This window comes from Eleutherodactylus coqui, chromosome 10 (genome assembly GCF_035609145.1).
Source record: "Eleutherodactylus coqui strain aEleCoq1 chromosome 10, aEleCoq1.hap1, whole genome shotgun sequence".
Classification (NCBI taxonomy): Eukaryota; Metazoa; Chordata; class Amphibia; order Anura; family Eleutherodactylidae; genus Eleutherodactylus; species Eleutherodactylus coqui.
Window position 1 is genome coordinate 112,697,725 of NC_089846.1, and position 26,048 is coordinate 112,723,772.

The following is a 26,048-nucleotide window of genomic DNA, read 5'->3' on the forward strand; positions in this document are numbered from 1 at the left end:
TATTATCCCCCTTCTACTCTTCCTTAGTCAGATCTTATCTGGAATACTGTGTCCAGTTCTGGGCACCCCACTTTAAAAAAGACATAGACAAGCTGGAGCAAGTTCAGAGAAGAGTTACCAAGATGGTGATCGGTCTGCAAATAATGTCCTATGAGGAACAATTAAATCTGGGAATGTTTGGCTTGCAAACACCAGTACCATCGGGTCGAACCCCCTGCTCAATGCAAGATCACCAAATCATCCTAGACAGATGTCTGTCCAGTCTTTGTTTGAAGACTTCCATTGAAGGAGAACTCACCACCTCCTGTGGCAACCTGTTCCACTCATTCATCACCCTCGCTGTCTAATTTCTAATCTGTGCCTCCTCACTTTCAGTTGCATCCCATTGCTGCACATGGTCACTACAGTGCGGGTCACCTTTAATATATCAGGGATGTACGCATGACAGTCGTTTTAGATGAATGCGCATCCAAACAATGTTACATGATTGTTCAGTGGCTCAAAACCACAATGGCAATCGTTAGCATGAGTCAATAAGGGCACGTGTGGACGACAAATGACCAACACCCATAACAGCAGAATACCATTACTTCTTTCTATGTATACTATTGCAGCTGACATGTATAGGCTTTAGAAGAGGACACAGAGGTCCCAGGGGGCGAAGTATCATTTTGATATTATGAACTGATAAGATAGCAGCAGCAGGTGCGATTTTAAGAGTCATGAGAGCTGGGTCCTGGTGAAGCCCCACAGGGCTGTCATGTAGTTGTCTATTAAGATGTGCACGTGACTTGACTTAGGGGGGTATTCCAGTGGTTCAAAGTGAAATTTATATGCTTTATAACATGTAATTTTGCAATAAAAAAACGTTATAATTTGTTTTACAAAGCTGCAGAGATATTCCTTTACCTGTGGTTCCCTCCCTGCTTAGTTCTCCATTGGTTACTAATGGTTACGTCCTGTATACTCCGTTGTTTTACTGGTCAGGCACGCTCAGTGCCTTCAAATTCTGTAATGACGACACAGTTTGTACAGTTGTGAATACGCACTCATCAGTAACTGGAAATGGGGCATTGTGGGAGATGTAGTTTTTGCTCCTAGGGGCCGTTTAAAATAATGTGGAAATCTGAAGCTGGATGGAAAGTAGCGGTGGCGCTGATCGGCAAAAAAGGTACTGGAGTTCAGTTAAACTATTTAGGTGAGGTTTGGAATAACGGCAATAAGTGGAAATGTTAGGAAAATTTTCTCCAGAATACCTCTTTAATAGGCTGCCTGCAGAAATACAATATACTGCAATACTGAAGTATTGTAGTATATTGTATAAGTGATCAGATGATCATGGGTTCAAGTCCCCTATTAGGACAAAAAAAAGGAACTGATAGTAATTTTTTGTAATCAAAACTAATAAAAGTTTTGAAAAAAAACGTAACATAAAAAAGTAAAACATATTCGGTACTGACAAAATCTATTAAAATAATGTATTATTTATCCATCATGGTCTCCCTATGTCTAAGAAAAATAAATCCATAAAAAGCAAATCAAAAAGCTGCATGTACCCCAAAAAGGTGTCCATAGAAACTACAGGTTAACCTGCGAAAGACAAGCCTTCACACAACCCTACCAACAGAAAACTGAAAAGTTATGGGGCTATGAACATGGCAACAAAAAGCAATTAAGAGGGAATAGTGACACCATGGCGTGTTGTGGTCTTACATCAAACTATTTTTAATACATTTTTAATTAAAGGTTTTTGATTTTATACTATTTTTTTCTAGGTACTGGTTGAGCTGGATTTTCTCCTGCATGAATCTGAAAAGAACTGACCTCTACAGGAGAGTATTGTGGGCATACTGTGCGACCTGCGTAGGAAGGGGTAGGAGTGAGCTGTGACTATCACCTAATCTGAATGGTGGATCCTAGGTTATCTATCTATCTATCATTGTGATCCTGCCTGATGAGGTAAGTGTTCACTACAGAATAAAGTGTATATGAGATAAATACAGAGTGAAAACTGCATGATTTTCTCTTAACCCTTTCCAATCCAATTTGTATCCTGGTTTCCTAGGGGGCTTACTCTTTTTCTGCCGTTACACAACAGTGCTATCTGCTGGCTAATGCCAGTACTGCATGAGGTGACACGTATAGGCTCCAACAGCAGAGCGGCTGGCAATATACAGTAAGAGAACCCCGATGGACGTCTTCCAACATCGAAGCTGTACAGCCTTAAATCATAATGTCTTCAGACATCAGTGAATTGGAAAGGGTTAAATAGAAAATAGAAGAAAAAAGAACAACACACAACTCTTTATATGTTTACCAAGGTCTATTTTCTGATGACACATTCCCTTTAAAATTATCGCTTCAAGCTATCAACATAAAACGGTTGTCAACCAAGCTATGTGTATAGAGCATTTCCCCTTAAAGAGTATTCACGGAGGGACTAAATCAGTATACATGTATAAATAGCATTAAGGGCAATTTAAAGAAAATATGTGCCAATCAAGTCTGTTTTAAAGAGACATTCGTTATATAACCAGCCCCCCGGTATACATAAATCAGCTAGTATATTAGCCTGTTTAGTTATACTTTCTATCTAAAAAGAAGAATAAAATTCCCATCAGGTGGGCCATGCAGTCCCATGGGGATCCCCTGGGAATTACTTGCCTTTCTGTTCTCTCAAGAAGTCACTAGAGCTTTGTCACCAGAACTTTGTATGATAAAATCACATGGACTGTATCACACATGCCGTTCTCAGGGGGAGACAGTAACTCTTATAATATTACTGCTGATTATTAGAGGCTCCTGTCACACAGCTATAATGAAGAAGATGATAGTTCACCCTCCATGACTATACACTTGGGCTTATTTAGGTGAATGTAGAGGTTAATATTTACATTAGCCTCCCAGCAGGCAAAGACGGTACTGCTCATGTAATACTGTGCTGATGCATCATGGGATTGATAGCACAGAAAACAGTAAAAGCAAGATGGTGCCCGATAAGCATCAGACAAGTGTCTACACTGCGTGGAAGAGAGCAATATACAGAGGAGACTTTAGAGTACAACAGACAACCAGGTATGGGGTGCAGGGATGGAACATGTGTTTTCGGCAGTAGTGCTTCTGGAGGATGGGGGCCACAGGAGATGCCCTGAACATTAGTTCGAACTTGTATAGTGACTCCCTCTACTTCTGCACCTACTTGTACAGGCTTAAAGAAGTTTTCCATCCATACATTTTGACTAGGCGGCAGCATAGCAGACACTGTCACAAATGCACTTAAAACCTGTTCTGTCACCCAGATTGATCATTTTTGAATGGAGAACCTCTTTAAGAGCCGACAACTCCGCCTGCATTTGGCTTTGTAAGTTTTACCTTCCTACTGACCTATAGAGGAATAGCGTTAGTATAGCAAAACACATACAAGATATTACATTAGATTTTAGTATAAGATAAAAGCCTTACAATTAAAATCTGATCCACCATCTGACATCAGTGCAAGGTCACATTTTGTATTTTGGTTTGTATGTATTTTTTTTTTTAAACTCTTTAACCAATTGTTATGAAATAAAGTGCATCAATGACCTTGCTCCTTTGCAACCTCCGGTAAGTACGTGGCGGTTCTTTTGGATCCTTTTTCATTGATGAATTCTATTCTAATGCCATGTACACCCACCTGAAAGAAACCGGTAGTTTGGTTAGTATATTTCAGGAGAGAGAATACAACAATAATTCTAGTGTGGCGTGGAAGGTCACACAGGATTTGGGCCCCTTTTTGTCCTGTGCTTGTCCTCTAGAAGTTAACGCTGCAAAGAAAAAAGGAGTGTGCATGTTAAACCCGAGGCCCAGCAAGGTCACCGTCAAAGTTCTGCAGAAAGAACAGAGGTAGGAACTAAATAAAGTAATACAAAGAAAGCGGTCTAAGGCTGCCTGTCCACGGGCGTTGCGGTATCCCACAGCGGGAGTAGGAGCCGACAGACGGATCTCCGCTGTCACCCTATCTGATAGATAGGCTGACCGCGGAGAATCGTGGCAATTCGCAGCATGCTGCAAATTGCCTGCCGCGAGCGGAGAATCGCAATGATTCTCTGCTCGTGGACATGGGGCCGGCGCTTTCCATAGCAATGTTATGGAAAGCTTCAGACGGCGTGATTCGCCGGTGATTTACCGGCGGCGAAATCACGCCCGTGGACAGGCGGCAGAATGTTGGATGTTACTTGCAGTCAGTGTTATTTAAAAAGTAACTAAACGTCTAATCTTTTTTTCACAAATCAATAATACAAATGAATATTAGAAACTTTGTAATACATATCAGAAAAATATCTTTTATCCACTTATCAGGCACTTCTTTGCCTGCACTCATCACTCGGAGGGGGCATTCAACAAAGGGCGGTTTTGATGGCAGTAAAAGATGCACCAAAAACCTCATCAGAAAAATTGCATGCGGTTTTCTGTGTGTCCAGTATAAAAATAAAAAAAAAAAAAAAGGCAAAACTGCCGCCGCAGAGACGCATGTATTTTTCTCCCCTGATGTAGTAACCATCCAATGTAAATGCACCCTGAATGTATTGCTAAAACCTGTACACAGATCACATTACAGCTGCTGCCTATAGAAGTCTATGCAAAGGAGAGGGGAGGTAGCAGCTGCTGGAGGGAGATAGTAAGGCCCCCTGCACACGGGCGGAAATTCTGCGGCGGGCTTTCCCCGCAGAATTTCCACCCGTGGAAGCTGCCATAGGCTTGCGTTAGAAAACGCAATCCTATGCAGAAGGCCGCGGTTTGTCTGCGCGAAATCACGCGCAGAAAACAAACTGCAGCAGGCTCTATTTCTGAGCCCCGCACAGAAATATCACCCCCCGGCCGTCGGCTCCGGTCTGCGCATGCGCAGGCAGCCGACACAAAAGAGCTGGGGCCGCAGGAGCAGGCGAGTCCCGCCGGCGAGGATTCTCGCCGCCGGGGCTCGGGTCGGGTCCCGCTGCGAGGATTCTCGCCGCCGGGGCTCGGGTCGGGTCCCGCTGCGAGGATTCTCGCCGCCGGATTCGACCCGGCCGCCTGCGAGAATTCTCGCAGCCGGCTCCGACCCGGCCGCCTGCGAGAATTCTCGCAGCCGGCTCCGACCCGGCCGCCTGCGAGAATTATCGCAGCCGGCTCCGACCCGGCCGCCTGCGAGAATTCTCGCAGCCGGCTCCGACCCGGCCGCCTGCAGGCGGCCCAAGTGTTTTATCTAACCTCAGTCCTAGATTCACTTCTACACTGCGTAGTACTGGTGTATAATGTCCTCCACGCTGCTACATAGAGCTACAGAATGGATCCTGCTCTCCTACGCTTGCAGTGTGTGACATCATAGCAGCCCTCGTAGAGCAAAGTTCAAGGAAAACGCAGTTTAAAATTCAGCCTACAAAAGGTTGTCAGAAATCTACGATCCCCCTCGCCCGGTCATATAGCCACCAGCTTTCTGCGCCATAAATCAGCACACTTGGACAGGTAGAGCATGCATGCTTACCCCCAGGATCAGTCAGATCAGCTGTCAGCTAAACAAGCATTTAGCTGAAAGCCATCTAAAGTGTGCCCAGTCTTACTGCCTATGTAGATATGTCTACTGGTGTGGAATTAGAAAGGTACTGTGATCCCTCGTCTCTGGAACGTAACCCCCGCGATACCGTGAAAATCCGCGAAGTAGCGGTGTTATATTTACACAAGTCAATCTGTCGGGTGAACTGCCAAACAATCGCAAAAGTGAATGAATCACGTGTGTTTTAGTGACGGCAGTTTACACGCAACGAACAGCATGCTACGATCAGTGAGCCAATCAGCGCCCAGGATATAGAACACATTCCATCAGCCAATAGTGTGCCGTGTACAATCTCGCATTGGCAAGCGCTAATGGCGTACTGTATTTCCTGTAGGTACCGCAAAATTCAGCGCTATAGCGAAAAACAGAATTCTATATGGTCTCTCTAAAATCCGCGATGCCCTGAACCGCGATATAGCGAGGGATCACTGTATTTCTTCATTATCCTCCGTCTATGGAGATACAGCTGTAGCCCGAAGTGTCTGATTAGAGCCAACAGTTAACTGCTGCGCAGCTGAATACAAAGTGAGAAAAGAAACTTTAGATTTAGTATCCCTTTGGCACAGAGAGGAGTCGCCTCTTATTACCAACAGGAATGGATGAGCTCCCCAGGTTACGGAGGTGTGCAGATATAATCTGGGCTACAGCTAGAATGAAAGCAGGGACGACAAAGCTGGGGATCTCCATAGAAGAACCATCAATGAGTGTAAAGCAGCTGGACGGCTACAAAATGTATATCAGATGAGATTAAGCCAAATCCCTGAGCGCAGCATACGTCAGAGAAATTATACAAGCTGTCGAGTTATTTATCCTGCTATTCCTGGAAATCATAAGAGGTGCAGACATTAATTCACTGACTCGCAGCATATAAAATACTGTATACGGGAGGGCTGTCAATCAATGGGGAGGGGGGGGTGGAACTTGCGGAAGTGCTGGTGATGAGAACATAAACTGCCAGCCAGAATAGAAACTAAAAGCCAACGGCTACTGCTCTGTCATACAGTGATCTCTAACAGGTTTCCATTAATGTTGACATATCTTGGATATTCAGGGGGTGGACAAAAATATGGAAACACCATGCCTTACATGGGATTATAAATCCTATTTCAATAAGACATGTAACAACCAATTTTAAGTGGAGTTAATAAGACACAGATGCTGCCGGGTGGAAGTGAACATCTACCAGAGCAACAAGGTTCTATTGGTCAGGGGTTTGAGCTACTTAAAGGAGATGTCCCGCGCCGAAACGGGTTTTTTTTTTTTTCAACCCCCCTCCCGTTCGGCGCGAGACAACCCCGATGCAGGGAGGTAAAGAAAGCTCACCGGAGCGCTTACCTGAATCCCCGCGCTCCGGTGACTTCTCTACTCACCGCTGAAGATGGCCTCTTCCTCCGTGGACCGCAGCTCTTCTGTGCGGTCCACTGCCGATTCCAGCCTCCTGATTGGCTGGAATCGGCACGTGACGGGGCGGAGCTACACGGAGCTACACGGAGCCCCATAGAAGACTGCAGAAGACCCGGACTGCGCAAGCGCGGCTAATTTGGCCATCGGAGGGCGAAAATTAGTCGGCACCATGGAGACGAGGACGCCAGCAACGGAACAGGTAAGTATAAAACTTTTTATAACTTCTGCATGGCTCATAATTAATGCACAATGTACATTACAAAGTGCATTATTATGGCCATGCAGAAGTGTACAGACCCACTTGCTGCCTCGGGACAACCCCTTTAACTGCTGTTACCAGCTGGCTCCCAAAACCACCTAGAGCAGGGCAAGAGGTGAAGTAAAACACAAATTTGGCAGGAAAGCTCTCAGCCAAGCAGGGGTCAAAAGACCAGCTCAGCGCTAACGATTAAAATCCCATGCATTTCGTATGGCGTTTCCATATTTTGTCCACCCCTGTATATATGGTGGCACGGTTTTGACTTCCTTTAAAACGGTGTGCACGAGACTGCAATAGGTGCGTCCTGCCTGTGCCGCCAAATAACGAACGCAGAAATACATAGTATAGATTTGAAATAATTTATTAAAACGTCTCATCTCTTACCTCCCAGTCCAAGTAATCACATACATCTTCAAAATTTGTAAGCAGAGACACTGAGCAGAATAGCCGTGGCAGCTCATCCCTCGTCATTGGGGGAAAACGGCTATCTTTAAGGGCACTGCAAGAAAACAAAAAATACATTAAAAAAAAAAAAAAGTTTTAGGTTCTGTGAGCAGCGAGTCAAGAATACGCCGTGCTTACAAGTTTCCCAGTGTCTTGGTCTGGGAACATTCTACTTAACCGCGAAGGTTTTGGCATAATACACAACTACACGAGGAGGATGAATAGGATGAGAATGTACAGAGGAGTAAAACCAAAAGAAGGAACCCGCAAACTATTAGACTTGACAGAATGTGAGATTCCCCCAAACGTCCCCTCCAATAATAATGTCTTTAGTCTGAAACTAAAAATGCATTGAAACATTCTTCACTGAAACCAGCATGTAATTAGGTTGAGGTTACCGTGGCCAGATGTTTCTGCAGGCCACATTTATATAGATGTGGAGAACTGTTTTTTTAGGCTTTGCATGGAAGGAGTAACAGAAGTTTCGGTTTTCAACTATTTATAGTTTCAGTTTACTGCTAGGTATTTTCACACGAGTTGTTGCTAAATAAGGGCTAAACAAATCTAAGTCTTCCAGGCCAAAACAAAGACTAAGCAGTTTGTGCCGACGACTGGGGCTTGTTACATGGCAGCTACCGTGTTTCCCCAAAAATAAGGCAGAGTCTTTAATTTTTGCCCCAAAAGAGGGAATGTCAGAGCCCCAACGTGGTTCCAGCAGAAACATAAATCCTGCCTCCACAAAGTGATGGCTGTGATGGTATTATTGTATCTCGTCACCACCAGGAAGCTAGGGGTTTGCCAGGGCTTGCATGCAGGAACGCCCCGTCACACTCCTAGCTCCTGTTTTGGTGACTTTAGTAATGTCCTTGAAGGTCCTAGCTGCAGCATCTGTACTGCTTTTGCAATGTCCTGGATCGTTAGGGTTAGTTTTCCTATTAGACTCACATTATTAGCTGAAAATGCAGAAGCCCTAACAGCTACAAATGTAAGCCTAATAGGAAAACTAACCCCTAACCATGGCAGAAGCAGTACAGATGCTGCAGCTGACTGTGCGCTCCCTCACTGCTCCATCCTAGCATTTATTTGCTGGCGCTATGGCGCCTGTCAGCTCCGCAGCCGCCACTCACTTATGGGGTGCGATATTGCTGTGGTTCAGATGTCAGTGAGGCTCTGCCGCCGCTTCTGCCACACCTGCCGCTCGGAGTGTTGCCGCGGTCGTCCTCCTGTCTGAGCATGGCACTTGGAGTACTGTGTCACCTCTGCGTGTGCTGGCGCTCCCAGCCTCCGCCCTGTGTTCATACAGTCTCAGAATCTCCGCCGGTCTTCTCTGGTGCCTCTGCCTCGGTCCTCCTGCCCAGTCAGAATTTAGTAATGCCCCCCCCAGCCAATCAGAAGCTGGGGGCGTTACTACATTCTTTGACAGCTGCTACCTTGTCACCACTGGAAGTTAGGGGTGGTGACAAGGTACAATACCACCAGCTGTGATTGGTTCTTCAAGCGCAGTGGCTCAGCCAATCCCAGCCATGGCATCATGGAGGTGGGATTTGCAAATTGGCTGAGACGCTCAGCCAATTCATAAATCCTGCCTCCACGAAGCGATGGCTGGGATTGGTTGTTCGAGCGCTGTTCACAGCCATCGCTAAGTGTTGGCAGGGTTTATGAATTGACTAAGCAGCGGCTCACTCAATTCAGTAAATCCTGCCTCCTTGAAGCGATGGCTATGATGGCTTCTTTGAGCGCTAGTCAGCCAATCTCATTGCAGCGCTCAAAGAACCAATCGCAGCCATCGCTTCGTGGAGGCAGGATTTACGCATCCTGTAAAACGGAAGTGATCCTGTGTGGGTGGCCGAGGATTGAGGGAACCGCACCAGGGCTCTGAAAAGCAGCGGGAGGGACCTGGACAGAGTCTGCTGAGTAATGTATTCCTATAGATTTTTTTTGTAATGAAATGTAGCTAGGGCTTATTTTCAGGATAGGGCTTATATTTCAAGCCTACCTGAAAATCCTGAAGAAAAAAACAGGCTAGGGCTTATTTTTTTTGGGGGGGGGGGGGCACGATAGGTGCTTCCAGCTGGTGCCTTACGCATGGAGCTGGATGCGGTCATCATTCCTTGCAGAAGTAAGCACAGACTGACCCTGCAAGGCACAATAAGACCAGAACAGCTCTTACAGACTGGGGTAGTAATCCTGTGGCAGAACTGCATGTAGAGAAATAGCATGCAAGTACATTAGTTTATAACTGCGGTCCTAGTAATGGCGGCGTCACATGACTGTATGCACAAATCTGCTCGCCACAGTGTATTTGCACAGTTGGAAGAGCTAGATTTGCACATATTACTGTGCTTTTGGCGCACACACGGTAAAAGGCTAATTAGACTAATGAGGTCCGGATGTTATTTTCCGTGTTCTGTGCAGTGTTTCACTCTTTCCCTTGCGTAGTTGCACACCTCCGATAGAAGTCTATGAGACTTTTGCTGCTCAAAACGCAATAAAATACAGCAGGTCCTACTTTTTTTCACTTGCTGGCGAAATGTACTTATGAGAACAAACCCACTGAAATCAATGGGTTCTATTCATGGCCGTGCGAAGAAGCCCTAACTGTAGCCAAAAGAAAAAGTCTAAAAAAAAACTGCAGTTCTGTCACATAATTACAGTAGTTTGCATTCCGTTACAATGTAGTAATAACTAAACCCTACAGTTCTAAAATAATCCTTTAATTTGGCGCCATTAGCGTATAACCATTTTATAATGCTTACAGATACGGTCAGCAGACCGTGCCAAGATCAGACATGGCATGACGCTCCACGTCGGCTCGTACGAGGAGCCTGACCTGGAATGCCCCCACATGCAGACTAACCAGACAAGCTGCACTTTGCTTCTCTCGAGAGCACTTACCTGTGACCTATCCTTCCGAACTGTAATTACAAATCCATTAAGTCACCGGTAAGCATCCAGCTAAACCGACCCAGTCTGTAAATAGAAGCCATTCTTCACCAAGGGCAAATGTGGCCTTCATACAGCAAACCCACCGACAGCTACGCTAGGAGGAGGACCGTACCAGAAGCCCGGGACCTTTATACAACACATGCAGCTAAGGAGATGCACCTCAACTACCAGCAAAAATAGTGTCCAAGGGCTTCGTTATTTTAACCCTTTGCAATCCAATATTGGATTCAGGGTTTCCTAGGGGTTTTACTTTTTCTGCCATTATACAATGGCGCCATCTGCTGGCTAGAGCCACTACTGCAGTATGGGACATGCTGGAGAGGACAACAACAGACCGGCTAGTAATATACAGTAAGAATACCCTACCAGACATCTTCCGACATCGGTGCTGTACAGCCTTTAATCAGAATGTCTTCAGACGTCAGACAGTGGATTGGAAAGGATTAAAACCCCAATATACTCCTTGCCAACGTCTTGTACCACCAGGGTCCCCATGTCCAATCCTCCTATCGCAGTGATGTCTTCATCCATGGACATGGGGCGTTACAGCTGCAGCTAATGATGGCTGCCGGGACCACAACTACCGGGACACAATGCTACAGCCAACAACTGTTTGCAGTTCTTACAACTGCAGAGAAAGTTCTTGCATTGCAATGACAAGATACAACCTCAATGCAAGTAGTGTAGGGCATCGAGGAGCGATTTACGCCAAAAGGAGTTGGAACGTACCCTTAATACATATTAAAGGGGTTTTCCAGACAGCGTCCGCTGTACATACCGGGATTTACTGGGGATTGGAGTGGAAGCCGCTGCTCTAATCCGGTGTAGTTACCGGTTTTGAACGGTAGGCTGCAGTCTCATTGAAATCAACGGGAGCCATGCCTGCAATTACATGCGCCTGCCACTACACAGGGGTTGGACCCTGTGTATCCCGGTACGGATAACAGGAAAACTCATTTAACCCTTTCCAACCTAGTGCCGGATCTCTTCCCTGCATACAAAACGTGTCGGACCTCGCCCGGTGTGGGAGCTAACACTATGCAGAAGAGAGCTCCGACATTGGAGCTCTGTCCAGGATAGTGTTCAAAACATACCCTATACACATTGTATGCAGTTGTAGGATGCCTCTGTATGACACTATTACAGAGATATCTATTAGAGAAATTAGAAATGAATAGTTTTATAATGTAAATGTATGCAATATCAATACGCATATGTTTACGGGATTATTACAAATTATCTTCTCGCTGTGAAACACTTATAACGCACGCTTAATTTTTGAAAAAAATTGCTTAAAAAAAATCATCATGACATTTTTCTGTGTTTCTGTTGAGTAATTCCAAGGAATCTACAACACGCTTCCCCACCCATAGTATATAAGAATTGGGGAGTGTGGGGGTGGCAGGGAAACTGATCGGAAAGGGTTAACCATCAACTCTTTGCAACATGTTCCATTCTAACATGAAGACTGAGCCGTGGCTCAAAATTTAAGGACAATTAGACATTATACAATTGTGGAAACCCATAATATAGGGCAGCAGGGGGGCTTAGTGTTTAGCACTGTTGCCACGCAGCACTGGGGTCTTGGGTTCAAAGCTGGCATGTCAGAATCAGTATCGTGTAGTAGTCAGTATATCCGCACTGGTTAAGAGTTCCATCACCACCTAGTACCATGGAAGGGAAAACCATATAGGCTGTAGGAAGGTAGAGGAAATAAGTTCTGTCTTGAGGATAGAGGGGTGCAGCAGGTGCGGGCCTGTAACTAAGCAAACAAGCCAGTAATGTCAATGTTTCACATACTTCATTAATTAAAAGCAAATACTGAAACTTTTTTTTCCCTACCCAATGGGTTTCTGTTTGGACTGATTTTTACATTTTTTTTTCTGTATGATTACGGGGTTAAGAGCACTCAAATAGGCTTTACAGCAGCCTTATGGGCCACCTGTGGTTTGCAGATGGCTTTTGTGGGAGCGTGTTCTAGGAATGCTCTGTGACGTTCTGCAGGGAGGGGACGTGGTAAGGTGTGACCCTCACCTATTGTTAATGATTCTGTGTTATCTATATATAGGTTTAAAAGGGGTTATACCACAATTATACGTTATACCCATTAACAGGATAGGGGATAACTTGCTGATCTGTGGGGTCTCGAAAACAGGGGTCCCGTGTACGCTCGTGTGAAGCCGGCCTAAGCATAGCGGATAGTGGAGAAGGACCTTTGAGCCTGTCCCTCCACAGGTCCTGAAAGACGTAAGACTTGGTAACTGTCCCAACAGCAGTGCAGGAAGTGTGAGCGGCAGCGAGAGGCGCTGTCTGGATGAGAGTGGAAACACGGAGGCCTGCAGCGTCTGACTGCTGCCCGGAAGCAGAAGGCAGGATATAGCTACAGAGCAAACTGTGTGACTGAACACGCCGTTAGGAGGCTGCAAGCTGCAGGACAGACAGAGGCTGCGAGTGCTCCACGGAGGAAGATCCTCCACAAAGGGCACCAGAACAAGTGACTAACCGTCAGTGAGGGCGACCTCCATCTGTGTAGTTGGTGTGCACACTCATAGTGACCGAATCGGTGTACCAGGCCTATCGTGTATATATAGATCTACTGCAAACATTTAAAGGATAATCGCTCGCAGGTCACAGAAACAAAACGGGGTATATCTATGCAAGCACTAAGGTTGCTTCTTACGCGGCCGAGAAACTCTCCGTGTAGTGGCGAGCACAGGGTGGCGGCACCAGTGTAGTGGCGGGCACAGGGTGGATTCTGTAGATGTTCCTGGGGTGCAGGTGACATGATTGTTCAAGTGACTCAATATTTGGAGTGAAGGAAGGAACAAAGTCAAATATGGCCCCAGGACAGCAGGCATGCAGCTGAGGAGTTGTGTGGGCAATCCCGGTCTCAGTTGTATCCAATCCTGCCATTACAAGCCGACCCCAGGAGAATGCGGCGCAGTGAGGTGTGGAGTACTAGGCTCGGCTCACCTGTGCACCCCAGGACCGCCTCCACATGACTATTCCCAAGCAATGCGCTGCTTTATAAGTATTTTTCTTTCATGCTGCAAGGCCCATCTCTATCACACTTGTAGAAAGTTATGACCATCTTATATATAACATTATGGCGGTAGTTCAGAGATGGTATATTTGATAACAAGTTCCCTTTAACCCCTTAAGGACACGGCCTATTCTCGCCATAAGCATGTGATATTTTTTGGGGGGGGGGGGATTTTCATCCCCACTTTTCAAAAGCCATAACTATTTTTCCGTCAACACGGCCGTATGAGGGCTTGTTTTTGGCGTGGCAAACTGTGATTTTTATTGGTACCATTTTTGGGTACATATAATGTATTGTAAAACAATTTTTTGGGGAGGGCTGCCATTTTTTTAAACATTAAACATGCGGCACAAATGCTAATTTTTTTTTGTGGGTTGGTACAATTAAACACCAAATTAATTTGTTTTAGGTTTTTCCACTTTTGAAAATAAACCCTTTAAAAAAAAAAGTTTTTACATCGTTGCATTCAATTTTCAATAACTCTTATTTTTTCCTGGATGCAGTTATGTGAGGGCTTGTTTTTTGCGTGGCTAGCTGTAGATTTTATTGATATCATTTTGGGTTATACACGGCTTTTTTGATCACTTATCAAGTTTTTGGGGTTTTTTTTGAGTAGATTGTTTTGTTCCTATAGAGGACTGGAACCATAAGGCTGGGTTCACACGGGGCGGAATTGCCGTGGAATTTCAGTGTGGAAAGTCCACATGGCGATTCCGCCCGCGGCTCCTAATCCTGGGATTAGCCAACAAAGTGGACAAAATTTTGCAAAAATCTCGTCCACACGCTGCGGCCAAGCCACACAAACACTGACATGCGGCGCAGAATTCAATTGCGCAGCATGTTAATTCTTTTCTCTTTTCAGCAGCAGCCTCAGAATGCCGACGATGAAACCGCTCCAAACCCCGCGGGCTTTGAGGCTGCTCTTTTCCAGCGGAATTCTCACGGTTTTTTGCTACGGTCAGTCCGCGAGAATTCCGCTGGAATTCCGCCCCGTGTGACCCCACCCTAAAAGCTCCAATCACTTATGTACTGCAATACATTATTGTACTCACAATAGCGATCACTGGCCATAGCAGGCCTGGATACTAGTGTATGGCGTCCAGCTGCTTACATCACAGATGGCTGATGATGTCAGAGGCAGTGCGCTCCCTCTAAGCATTTTACGTACCGCGATGTACATTGATCTAGGCATGTAAGGGATCAAGAGCGGGTATCGTGTTCTCACCGATCCCTGCTGTTGCAGCGGGGTGCCAGCTATTAGTCACAGCCGTTTCCCGCTGCAGGAAATCACAGGCTCACTGTTGCGTTCACTACCACCCTGCCAGAATATAAACTTACGTCCTGTGGTGTTAAGGGGTTAATCAAGCTATCCAGTAAACAGATCATGAAGTTCTAGGAAAAGCGTATATTGAGCTAGAGAGTCAAAATTCGTTGACTAAACGGATTCAATGTTCAGACTAATAATACATTTCATTCACGTCACATTCTGCAATAAATTAGCTTTGAAGACGGCCCTTCATTAAAAGAACAACATGTAGTAAAAGGTTATCTGGGCAAATGCCATTGATGACCTGTCCTCAGCAAAGGTCATCAATAGCCGATCGCCGGGGGCGCGCCGCTCAGGATCCACGGCAATTAGCGGACCATCCGGCCCGGTGTCATCCGAGTCAGAGAATGACGTCTCAGAGGCGGCTTCACTCCATTGAGAAAGGACTAGCGTGAAACATGCGTTGGGGGTCCGCCAACTGTAGTACTTTAATGAATTAATGAATTACCTTTGATTTTTCTTTTTACATTTTTTAACCCTTCGTTTGGCAGTCGTCATGATTGAATTCTTATTTTTATGTTTTTATCCATTTTGTACTAATATAAAGGGAAAAGGGACTTGCTATTTGTAGAGCGCCAACTTATTCTGCAGCGCTTTCAGGTAAATTTTTATTATTTATTACCCCACAGCTAGCTGGGTAATCATTTTACTGACCTCGGAAGGATGGAAGGTTGAGTCAACCTTAAAGGGGTTGTCCCGCGCCGAAACGGGTTTTTTTTTTTCCAACCCCCCCCCCCCCCCCCCGTTCGGCGCGAGACAACCCCGATGCAGGGACGTACAGAAAGCTTACCGGAGCGCTTACCTTAATCCCCGCGCTCCGGTGACTTCTATACTTACCTGTGAAGATGGCCGCCGGAATCCTCTTCTTCCGTGGACCGCAGCTCTTCTGTGCGGTCCATTGCCGATTCCAGCCTCCTGATTGGCTGGAATCGGCACGTGACGGGGCGGAGCTACACGGAGCCGGCATCCTGCACGAAAGGCTCCATAGAAGAAAGCAGAAGACCCGGACTGCGCAAGCGCGGCTAATTTGGCCATCGGAGGGCGAAAATTAGTCGGCACCATGGAGACGAGGACGCCAGCAACGGAGCAGGTAAGTAAAAAACTTTTTATAACTTCTGTATGGCTCATAATTAATGCACAATGTATATTACAAAGTGCATTAATATGGCCATACAGAAGTGTATAGACCCACTTGCTGCCGCGGGACAACCCCTTTAAGCCGGCTACCTGAACCAAGCGGGGATTGAACCTACAACCTTTTATAATATACTTATATTTGTGGATCATTTTTCCTTTGTATTTTTTTTTTGTGTGTGCGGAATCAGCTATGTAAATGCACAGTATTTACAGTATCACCACCATTGTGGATGGATTTTTAGAAATCCCATTCTTGAGCTAGGGAGAAAGAAAATTGCTGGAGTAAATTTATGCTGCAGATTTTTACCGTGGAGATCACTCCATCAAATGAAGGGTGAAATTCATGGCAAATCCACACGAAAATTGGCACCATTTGGTACAGATGTGCCACTGTGGATTTTCAGCTGTGGAAAATGCACAGCAAATCTGCAGTGTGTGAACAGATCCTAAGACTGCGTTCTTACGTACAGGTACCAGCTTGCGGCTGAGACCCCTGCAGCTGCCAACAGAAGCATGATCTTGCCAATAAGGTCGGCAAGATCATGTGGCTAATGGCAGCTGTGGCTGAGCAGAGTCTCAGCAGTATGTACCGTGTTTCCCTGAAAATAAGACTGTCTTATATTGCTTTTTGTCCCAAAAGAGGCACTAAGTCTTATTATTGGGGATATCTTATTATATTTACCTAGCAGGCTCGGGTCAGGTCCCTCCCGCTGCTCTCCAGAGCTCCAGCATGGTTATTGCAGTCCTCGGCCGCCCACAGGAGATCACTTCCTGGTTACGGGATTCATGAATCAAGCCTCCAGGAAGCGATGGCGCTGATTGGTTCTAATCTAATTTCCTTCTATGACAGAGTCACTGACTGGGTTGATCAGGGAAATGTGGTGGATATAGTTTATCTTGACTTTAGTAAAGCATTTGACAAAGTATCTCATACCATACTTATTTTAAAAAATGACCAAATATGGGATTAGGAAGGCAACTGTTAGGTGGATTCACAACTGGCTGAGTGATTGCACTTAAAGAGTGGTCATAAATGGCTGCACATCAAAGTGGAAGAATGTATCAAGTGGGGTACCACAAGGCTCTGTCCTAGGCCCAGTGTTGTTCAACATTTTTATAAATGATCTGGAGGAGGGAATTGATGGGAAACTGATCAAATTTGCCGAAGAAACAAAGCTAGAAGAGATAGCTAACACTAGGGAAAAGAGGGAGAGTATTCAAAAAGATCTAGAAAAGCTTGAACAGTGGGTGGCAACTAACTGCATTTCTCCTTGTTAAATACCATTCTGAGTCCTACATCTGGGCAAGAAAAATGAAAAAAAGGACATACAGAATGGGAGGAACTGGGCTAAGCAGCAGCACATGTGAGAAAGACTTGGGTATACTAATAGATCATAGACTGAACATGAGTCAACAATGTGATGCAGCAGCAAAAAAGGCAAATACATCTCTGGTATGTATTAAGAGAAGCATAGAGTCTAGATCACGTGAGACAATTATCCCCATCTACTCTTCCTTAGTCAGACCTCAGCTGGAATACTGTGGCCAGTTCTGGGCACCCCAATTAAAAAAAAAAAAGACAGCCAAATTAGAGCAAGTTCAGAAAAGAATTACCAAGATGGTGATCGGTCTACAAATAATGTCCTATGAGGAACGGTTAAAGGATCTGGGAATGTTTAGCTTGCAGAGAGAAGGCTGAGAGGAGACTTAATAGCGGTCTACAAATATCTGAAGGGCTGTCACAGTACTGAGGGATCAGCCCTATTCTCATTTGCACAAGGAAAGACTAGAAGCAATGGGATGAAACTGAAAGGGAGGAGGCACAGATTAGATATTAGCCAGTGAGGGTGATGAATGAGTGGAACAGGTTGCCACAGGAAGTGGCGAGTTCTCCTTCAATGGAAGTGTTCAAACGAAGGCTGGATAGACATCTGTCTGGGATGATTTGGTGAATCCTGCACTGAGCAGGGAAGGAGGTTGGCCAGATGACCCCGAAGGACCTGATGACCTCGGAGGACCCTTCCAACTCTACCATTCTATGATGTTTTCCCACATAACGATGCCAGGGAAAAAAATAATCACAGCAAGTTCTACCATTGGACGTGCCCTGGCGACGCAACGCACGGTGTGATATTTCCCATTGAAACTTATGAGCAGTGGATCGCTACTTCCCCAAAGTGATGTGAGGCGGTTTTGATACAAAAACACTTCGCATCCGCGGTAAAATCGCATGTTGGCAAGTGCGATATCAGGCTACGTTTCATGGCCCAATATCACACTCACTCGTGGAAAATTAGCCTTACGCTGTTCATACACATCAGATAAAAATTGGCTGACGAAGCTCACTTTGTTCGGACTGCAGCAGGCATCATTTGGGTTGTGCGCACGTACACGTGGCCGTATTTACATGGCGAATATGCTCGCATGTGTTTTGTGCATTGTGATCAGGAATGCTACCTATTCTCATTAGGGAGAGCACCGAAAAGTGAGGGAGGAGACTTATAAGAACATTCATGCTCCTCTGGGTAATATGCAAATAAGGGAGATGGAATACCACCTCTGCAGCACCACCTATTGGAAGGCAGCACTCCTGCAAGTTATTGTAAGACTCTTTATACAAGCTTTGTAACAATTCCCAGTCCCTATTACAAGGCTTGTATAAAGAGTCTAACATTGATTTACAGGAATGTTGCCTTCCATAAGGTAGTACTGCAGAGCTATTGTTCCATCTCCCTTTGGTGCATCATGAGACACACAGAACTTGCACGAAAATAGAACCCATCGCTTGCAATGGATGTAATTACAGAGGGGATTTTTCTTTTGCAGCGATGCCGCAAGATGGAAAACTCACAGCATATCCTATTTTTGTGCAAGTCTTGAGAGTTCTACATGCTAATGTGCGGAGTTACCCACATCACACGGACGGGGTATCTGTGTTCTGTGCAATACGCGCCCAAGATGCTCAGACGTGACTCCTCGGCTGTGTAGATATGGCCTTAGAGAGCAGTGGGTCAGGTACACGGCACACCCATCCTGGATACGGAGTTCAGGTGTTTTAGCCACATCCATGCAATCTCTATAGACAAGCACTGGAAATAAAAAACTGAAAAGCTCAATGTACTTAAATGTGCAGTGTCACAGGATGCCCCCTTACCACAAGTGCTTTGTGAATTTCTTGATCTGTCAGATCGAATCCGGTAAACTAAGCCCTCTTATTGTGCAGTGGAAGCGTCTAGAGCGACGGCTCAGCCACATAGTGCGAGACTATGCAAACTGACAGAGCGTGGCTGCTGAGTGCTGAAGCATATTGTGCTGCTCACTAGGGAGGTCAACACTACCTCTAGAAGGGACATCAGCAAAATTACGCATTGTGAACTACTAGGTTTCAATGATCGAGCAGTACCATGTGGTATAAAGCATGGACTCTGGAGGAGGATTCTTTGGGGTGTTTAAAGCCTTAAATCCCACCCCCTTTTTTGGTTTTTCCATTTTTGTTTATTTCTTTCTACATCACATTTGCTTTTTGAGGTACTACTTTAAAAAAAAAAAAATTAAATCTTTTGAAAAAAGAAATTCTGCAGCCATAACTTTTTGTGCGAGGGCTAAATTAGGATTGCTTTTTATTAAGTTTCTTCTTGGAGACAAAGGCCAAAAAAAAAAAAAAAAGCCGCACAAATATGACTTTTCTCCCTGACATTTACCATGAGGGGTAAGTAATGTGTTATATTGTTAGATCTTACTTTTATGGACCTAGTCGACACCAAATATGTTATTTATTCTGTTTTCTTTACATCATATATTGTAAATATGGCATTTAGATTGGGAGTTGTTGCAGGGGCGTCTCAGCTGTAAGAAACAGCCAGCACCCGCACTGTATGGGGCGGGATCGGCCCACGATACCCCTTCCACTGAAACCCCAAACCTTCATGGTTTAAATGTGAGTCCTGGAGGTTTAAGGGGTTAATCACATTTCCCCATCTAGTAGACTAATGCATGACTACGGGTTTGGCAGATACCCTGAAAAAGCTACTTCTCAAATGCATAATGTGACGTTTGGTGGAGGAAGGATAATGCTATGGGGCTGATAGGGTTTGGGCTAGGCCCCCTATTACCTGTGAAGAGTGATGTTAATGCTACAGCTTACACAGACATTAGACATTGGAGGTTTCCAACTTTGTAACAGTTTGGGGAAGGTCTTGCCCCGCATAAGTGTGCCCCTGTCCATAGTAAAGACCAGAAAGACATGGTTTGATTATTTGGGTGTAGGACCGCGAGTGACCCGCACAGAGTCTTGACCTCAAGTCCATCGAACACCTTTATGATGAACTTGAATGTTGTCCACCATCAATGCATGAGCCCACAAATGCTCCATTGGCTGAACGGGCACAAGTACCCACATACACGTTACAACACCTTGTGCAAAACCTTACCAGAACGGAGGCAGTTTGCTTCAAAATGGTCCTAACTCCATACTAATGCCCATGGGTCATATAAAGCATGTCTGATGTTATGTTCCCCACACATAAGAGGTGACCTATCTGGGAGAGACAGCTGTGACCAGTAGAGATGAGCGAGCATACTTGCTAAGGCGATATACTCGAGAGAGCATCGCCTTTTTCGAGTACCTGCTGGCTCGTCCCTGAAGATTCAGGGGGGGGGGGGCATGGGGGTCGGCGCTGGGCGAGGAGAGAGAGATCCCTCTCTCTCCCCCCATCCCCTCTGCAACCCCCGGCTCCCCCCCACGAATCTTCAGGAACGAGCCAGCAGGTACTCGAAAAAGGTGATGCTCTCTCGAGTATATCGCCTTACCGAGTATGCTCGCTCATCTCTAGTGACTAGCATTAGAGAGTCAAGTTTTTTCGAGAAAGCGTGCCTGACTGATCCATGGCCGACAACTGGTCTTGCAGTCCATTCACTTGGATGGGGCTGCGCCGTTATACCAGACCGTCCATGAACAAGCCCCGCACCGTTTCTAGAGAACACATTTTTTTTTTTTAACAATCTTGGACAACTCCGTTAAAAGTTTTGGACTGGCCTCGTCAACGTTGTAATGGATGCTTCCCAATTTCCTTTTGCCTAATATTACATTCCTTTAAAAGTTTTCCTTTCCAGAATTAACATTTACAGCATCGCAACTTAATAAGCTACATCTGATTGGTGGGGGTCCAAGCATAAGGATCCCCCAAGAACTGAAGTTCATGGCCCGTCCAAAGCAGACTGTTTGATCAAGCACAGTCCACTTCTACTTAGGTCTACAGGAGACAGGGGAACAACTGGTTTCTGATACGATATAGGCGTCAATCATGGGAAAACTGTATAGAGGAAAAGCCAAGGAGTGACTCGGAGTTACCTGGTAAGTGTGTACTCCCTGAGACCAGAATGCAGGTTCATGGCAGAAAAGGTTCCTATGCATCCACGCAGCCTTTTGTCCCGTCCAATCTTCCATGTTACAAACAGTGGGCTTGCAAAAGAAAGAGAAAAAAAGCACATTTACTAAAACTTCTGCTTGTTTAGAAGTATATATGACACACAACGCAGCATATAGTAGAGGGGACATCACCGTATCAGACTGATACTACACATAACGTGGCTTATATATCCCCCCACTAGATCCCACAATACACTGCAGAGGGGCTACAGGTACATCCTGCCCCTTGCCACCAGCGCCGCCATTACCTGCGCCACTACCTAGGTTTTCAATGCCAGGTCTCCATGCTTCTATGTAGACTGGTACGCTTGCTCATACACACTAGCATTATTGGGGTCCCCAAAAAAAGGGATCACATGCTCCATTCGAGTGTTTGGTACTGAAAAAGGTAAGTAATCTGCAAAAAAAAACCCCATGAACTGTTGCAAATAGAAAAAAAACTACAACTTTATTTAAAAACCTTTTGCAACAGTTCATGGAGGTTTTATGCCGCTTGCTTGGGGCTCATTCACATGATCGTATGCAGCTTTTGGTCCCTACGTAGCTGGCCCTGTTTTTTGAGGGTTTTTTTGCACACGTATTAGCGCACAGGTTTTTTTTTTACATGTCCAAACAGATTTATAGATTTCAAGTGCAACTACACGTGTATCATGCACACTGACTGCATATTTACGCAATCCCATTGACCTCAAATGGGACAGCTCCCTACACACTGCAGTGGCCAGGCTAGGTATTACAAGCAAAGATTCCATTCAGTTTAATGGCTGCAATACCAAACTTGGCCACTACAGTGGGAGCAGAGCTGCCTGCTTTGAAGCATCACAGTTGGGGGGCCCGATTTCAGATTTTACATCAGGGCTCAGCTGCTTTAAATTATGCCTTTACTTGATATAGAAATTGTAAAATCTCACAGGTCCTGTATGTTAATTTGGGCACAGAAACAGGACATGCCAACACTCAGGGCATCAGGATGGTAAAAAGGGGGCAGTCCAAACACCTAAAAATCCAGATGTGACTGCAGTATACATCAATTTCCTAGACAAAGCAATCAGCTGTTCTAAGCAGTCCCCTGGCAGAACACAGCCTGTGGTCCTGCTTACTAGCCATTCTGCTGAACGACTGTTGACAAGCAGAACTGAAAACAGTCGTTCAGCCAAACAGTAAAAGATGGGCATATTTAGACAACGATTATCGCTCAAAAGACTGTTTTTGAGAAAATTTTGAGCGATAGTCGTTGTGTCTAAATGGGCCTTAAGGGGTTCAACTGAAAAATAACTTGTTCAGAAATGGTTTAGGCTATCTGCTGAGTGATGTCACTGCCATGAGGGGGCGCACTTGTGAGCAGCTTCTATGGGGTGAATAAAGGACATCACTTTCATAATTGGCCAAGTTGGAGTACTGGCCTATTTTTTCTTCTACTATTGGGGTCGGCCTGCACCTCCCAGTCCACAATTGTTCAGCTTCATACATAAATATCACTCTAAGGGCTCGTCCGTTACTGAATGGCTGTGATTGTCTGCCAGCGCTGCGATTAGCCAATCACAGCGCTCGCTTTGATGGAGACAGGGTATTCAAAGTCCCATCGCCAGAAAGAAGTTGAGCAGGCAGACAGGGAGGACTCAGCCATTTGCCGCAGTGCCGCAAGAGACCATCGGGACGCAGTGGACCAGGTGAGTTGATTTTTTTTTTACATTTTTGGGGCACCTGAGACGGGTTCTATTTTCAGGGAAGGCCTTATATTTCAAGCCCCCCGAAAACCTGATAGGTCTTACTATCGGGGTAGGATCCATTTTCGGGGAAACACGGTAGTATTCATGGCTGAAAAAACACATCCATCCACTTCAGCCCGTTTCCACCCTGTTTGATCCAGAGGAAGGCAAAAAGAAAAAACAATTTTGAGGGGAAAATAAAATTCCTTCCCGACTCCATAATGGCAGTCAGAACAATCCCTGGATCAACCTTTGATAGTTCCTACCGGTCTGTAAGACCCGGATCAACAACCTGCTGGTGGTCACCTAATGTCTATAGCCTGTAATATCAGAACACTCTAGAAAGACATCTAGTCCCCTCTTAAACTCCTCTATGGATTTTGCCATCACCATGTCCTCAGGCAGAGAGTTCCACAGTCTCACTGCTCTTACAGTAAAGAACCCCCTTCTATGTTGGTGATGAAACCTGCTTTCTTCTAGACGTAGCAGATGCCCTCTTGTTACCGTCGCAGTCCTGGGTATAAACAGATCATGGGAGACATCCTTGTATTGTCCCCTAATGTATGTATACATAGTTATTTGATCGCCCCTTAGCCGTCTTTTTTACAGGGTGAATAACTTCAATTTTGCTACCCTCCCTGGGTATTCCAGTCCAGAATCCCCCATGTGCATGCCTTGCGACGCACAAATCTTGCGCAATTGAATCCCTCCTGTGAAGCCTTCTATTGTGATTCTGTCATCTTTGTATAGCCAGGCTACAGACGTATGACCCTGGCACTATGGTAAGCGCACCGGGTATCTTTTTGCTGTAATCTATATAGTACGCATACTGTATACTATACGATTTTTATTTTTTTTTCTAACTAATTTTACAGGTCATTCTCATTAAATGGAATCTGTCAGCTACTAGAACATCTAAAAACAAAGGTTATGGGCTCATAGAAGCTGAAGTGTGAATGGGGGATGTGACCACACTTACCTTCCTCTGCGTTCCCTGCTGTCCGCTTGCAAAGGCGCAGTTGCATGCATCCCGCAAACTACTTGTGCTCTTGCACATAATGAGAAAATTAGTCCCGTTCCTGGAGTTAAGCGCTGTGGAATAAGTTGGCGCTATACAAAGAATGATCATTCCTGTTCTGTGCGTGCATCTATGTAGTCTGCAGGATGCAAGCAAGCAGGCAACGGGGGAGTGTCGAGGAAAGGGTTATGACAACCACATCTCGCTTCAGCTCTTCAGCACAGCGGCTGACAGATTCCCTTTAACCCTTTCCAATCCACTGTGACATCTGAAGACATTATGATTTAAGGCTGTACAGCTCTGATGTTGGAAGACGTCCGTCTGGGTTCTCTTACTGTATATTGCCAGCCTCTCTGCTGTCGGAGTCTATCCAACGTGTCACCTCATGCAGTACTGGCTTTAGCCAGCAGATAGCGCCGTGGTATAACGGCTGAAAAAGAGTAAGCCCCCTAGGAAAACCAGGATACAAATTGGATTGGAAAGGGTTAAGGGATGGCTATTTTGTGTGTTTATTTTAAACTTCCGCATTGGACTACTTCTGTATGCCAATACATGATCTGTGTCACTAGGACTTGTTGTGCCCCAACAGACAGCCCCGTGGTGGTCTTCTAGGTTAACAGACCTGACTGCAGAGGGGTTCCCCAGTGTCCGATCATGCATCTAGGTCACCGGATGGCCTAAAAGGTGGTGGCCAGAGTGGCCGCACAATGCAGAATAAGCTCTTTAACAGCAGCCTTTAAAAAGGTGTCTTGTTGGTCATTAAGAGGTTAATGCTGTGGCTGATCTGTACACACATACACAAATAAGAAAAACTGCATTACAAAACTGAGCGCAGACTGATGGAGGACAGACGGCATAATTGGGTTTAATGGATGACATGAAACACAATGAGAAGTGACATTCTGCAAGCAAGTCTGCATATTTGCTGGGCCGTTGCTGAATAATGCAGGAAACAGCGAGAGCGCATCAGCCGCTCCTAGTTTAATATTAATTACAGTATAAAAGGTGAAGCGAGGTAAACGCTGCGCACCAGAGAGATTGTACCGCAAACATACTAGAAACCAAACTGCTGCACAGGCGCCATCCATGAGACCCGCTGGCACTTTAACGTTAATTAGTGCTGCCGGCTTTCCACGGACCCTGAATGACAGAAGTCTGCATGGTTGGATAGATGAGATTACCTAGAAGGAAACCCCATTGATACAGCAACATAAAGACGCATGGCTGGTCGGTGACCACAAGGGCGGCCGTGTATTCTGCCTTATAGTAGGGCGTTGGGTGTTTCAGGGTAGAAACTCCCGCTCCATCCGTACACCATAATAGGTCAAAAACAAGACATCTGGAAGTTATTTTAGTTCGGATTCATGCTATGGCCTGGATTACTTTCTTGTGCGAGTGCCGTCTATGGCTGCTGAGTCAGGCCGTGTCACATTGTATCAGAGGCTCCCACATTGTATCTTCTCCAATGTGACAGGGCCGGTAACACATACTACACCAGAATATGCAAAAGTCATGTTCAGGGAAGAGAATCCACCTGGGTGACACCGCCACCTTTTTTTGGTCATTAGGAGAGGAAATATTAAGGATAATTTGTAGCTGTCAGTTTTCAAGACTATTCATGCACCAACTTAAGAAAAGGAGCCCCCTGCTGCTGTATGGTGCCTGCATCACTGCGCTGTGCCAGAGTAGTGGAGATACTGGATTCTAACAACCACTAAAAAGCCTGATTAAGGATGGTTTTATATCTGTACTGGAATCACCAGT

The 26,048-nt window shown here is 45.4% G+C and overlaps 1 protein-coding gene across 1 annotated transcript in view; it reads right to left on the reverse strand.

Moving 5' to 3' along the window:
• AMMECR1 (AMMECR nuclear protein 1) overlaps positions 1 to 26,048 on the reverse strand; it is a 164,072-nt gene that overhangs the window by 14,782 nt on the left and 123,242 nt on the right. Inside the window, exons 3-5 of the mRNA XM_066581722.1 lie at positions 21,480 to 21,590; positions 7,617 to 7,731; positions 3,583 to 3,673 (exon numbers count right to left, since the gene is read on the reverse strand). Of these exons, the coding sequence (XP_066437819.1) occupies positions 3,583 to 3,673; positions 7,617 to 7,731; positions 21,480 to 21,590 (317 nt within the window). The remainder of the gene's footprint in view (positions 1 to 3,582; positions 3,674 to 7,616; positions 7,732 to 21,479; positions 21,591 to 26,048) is intronic.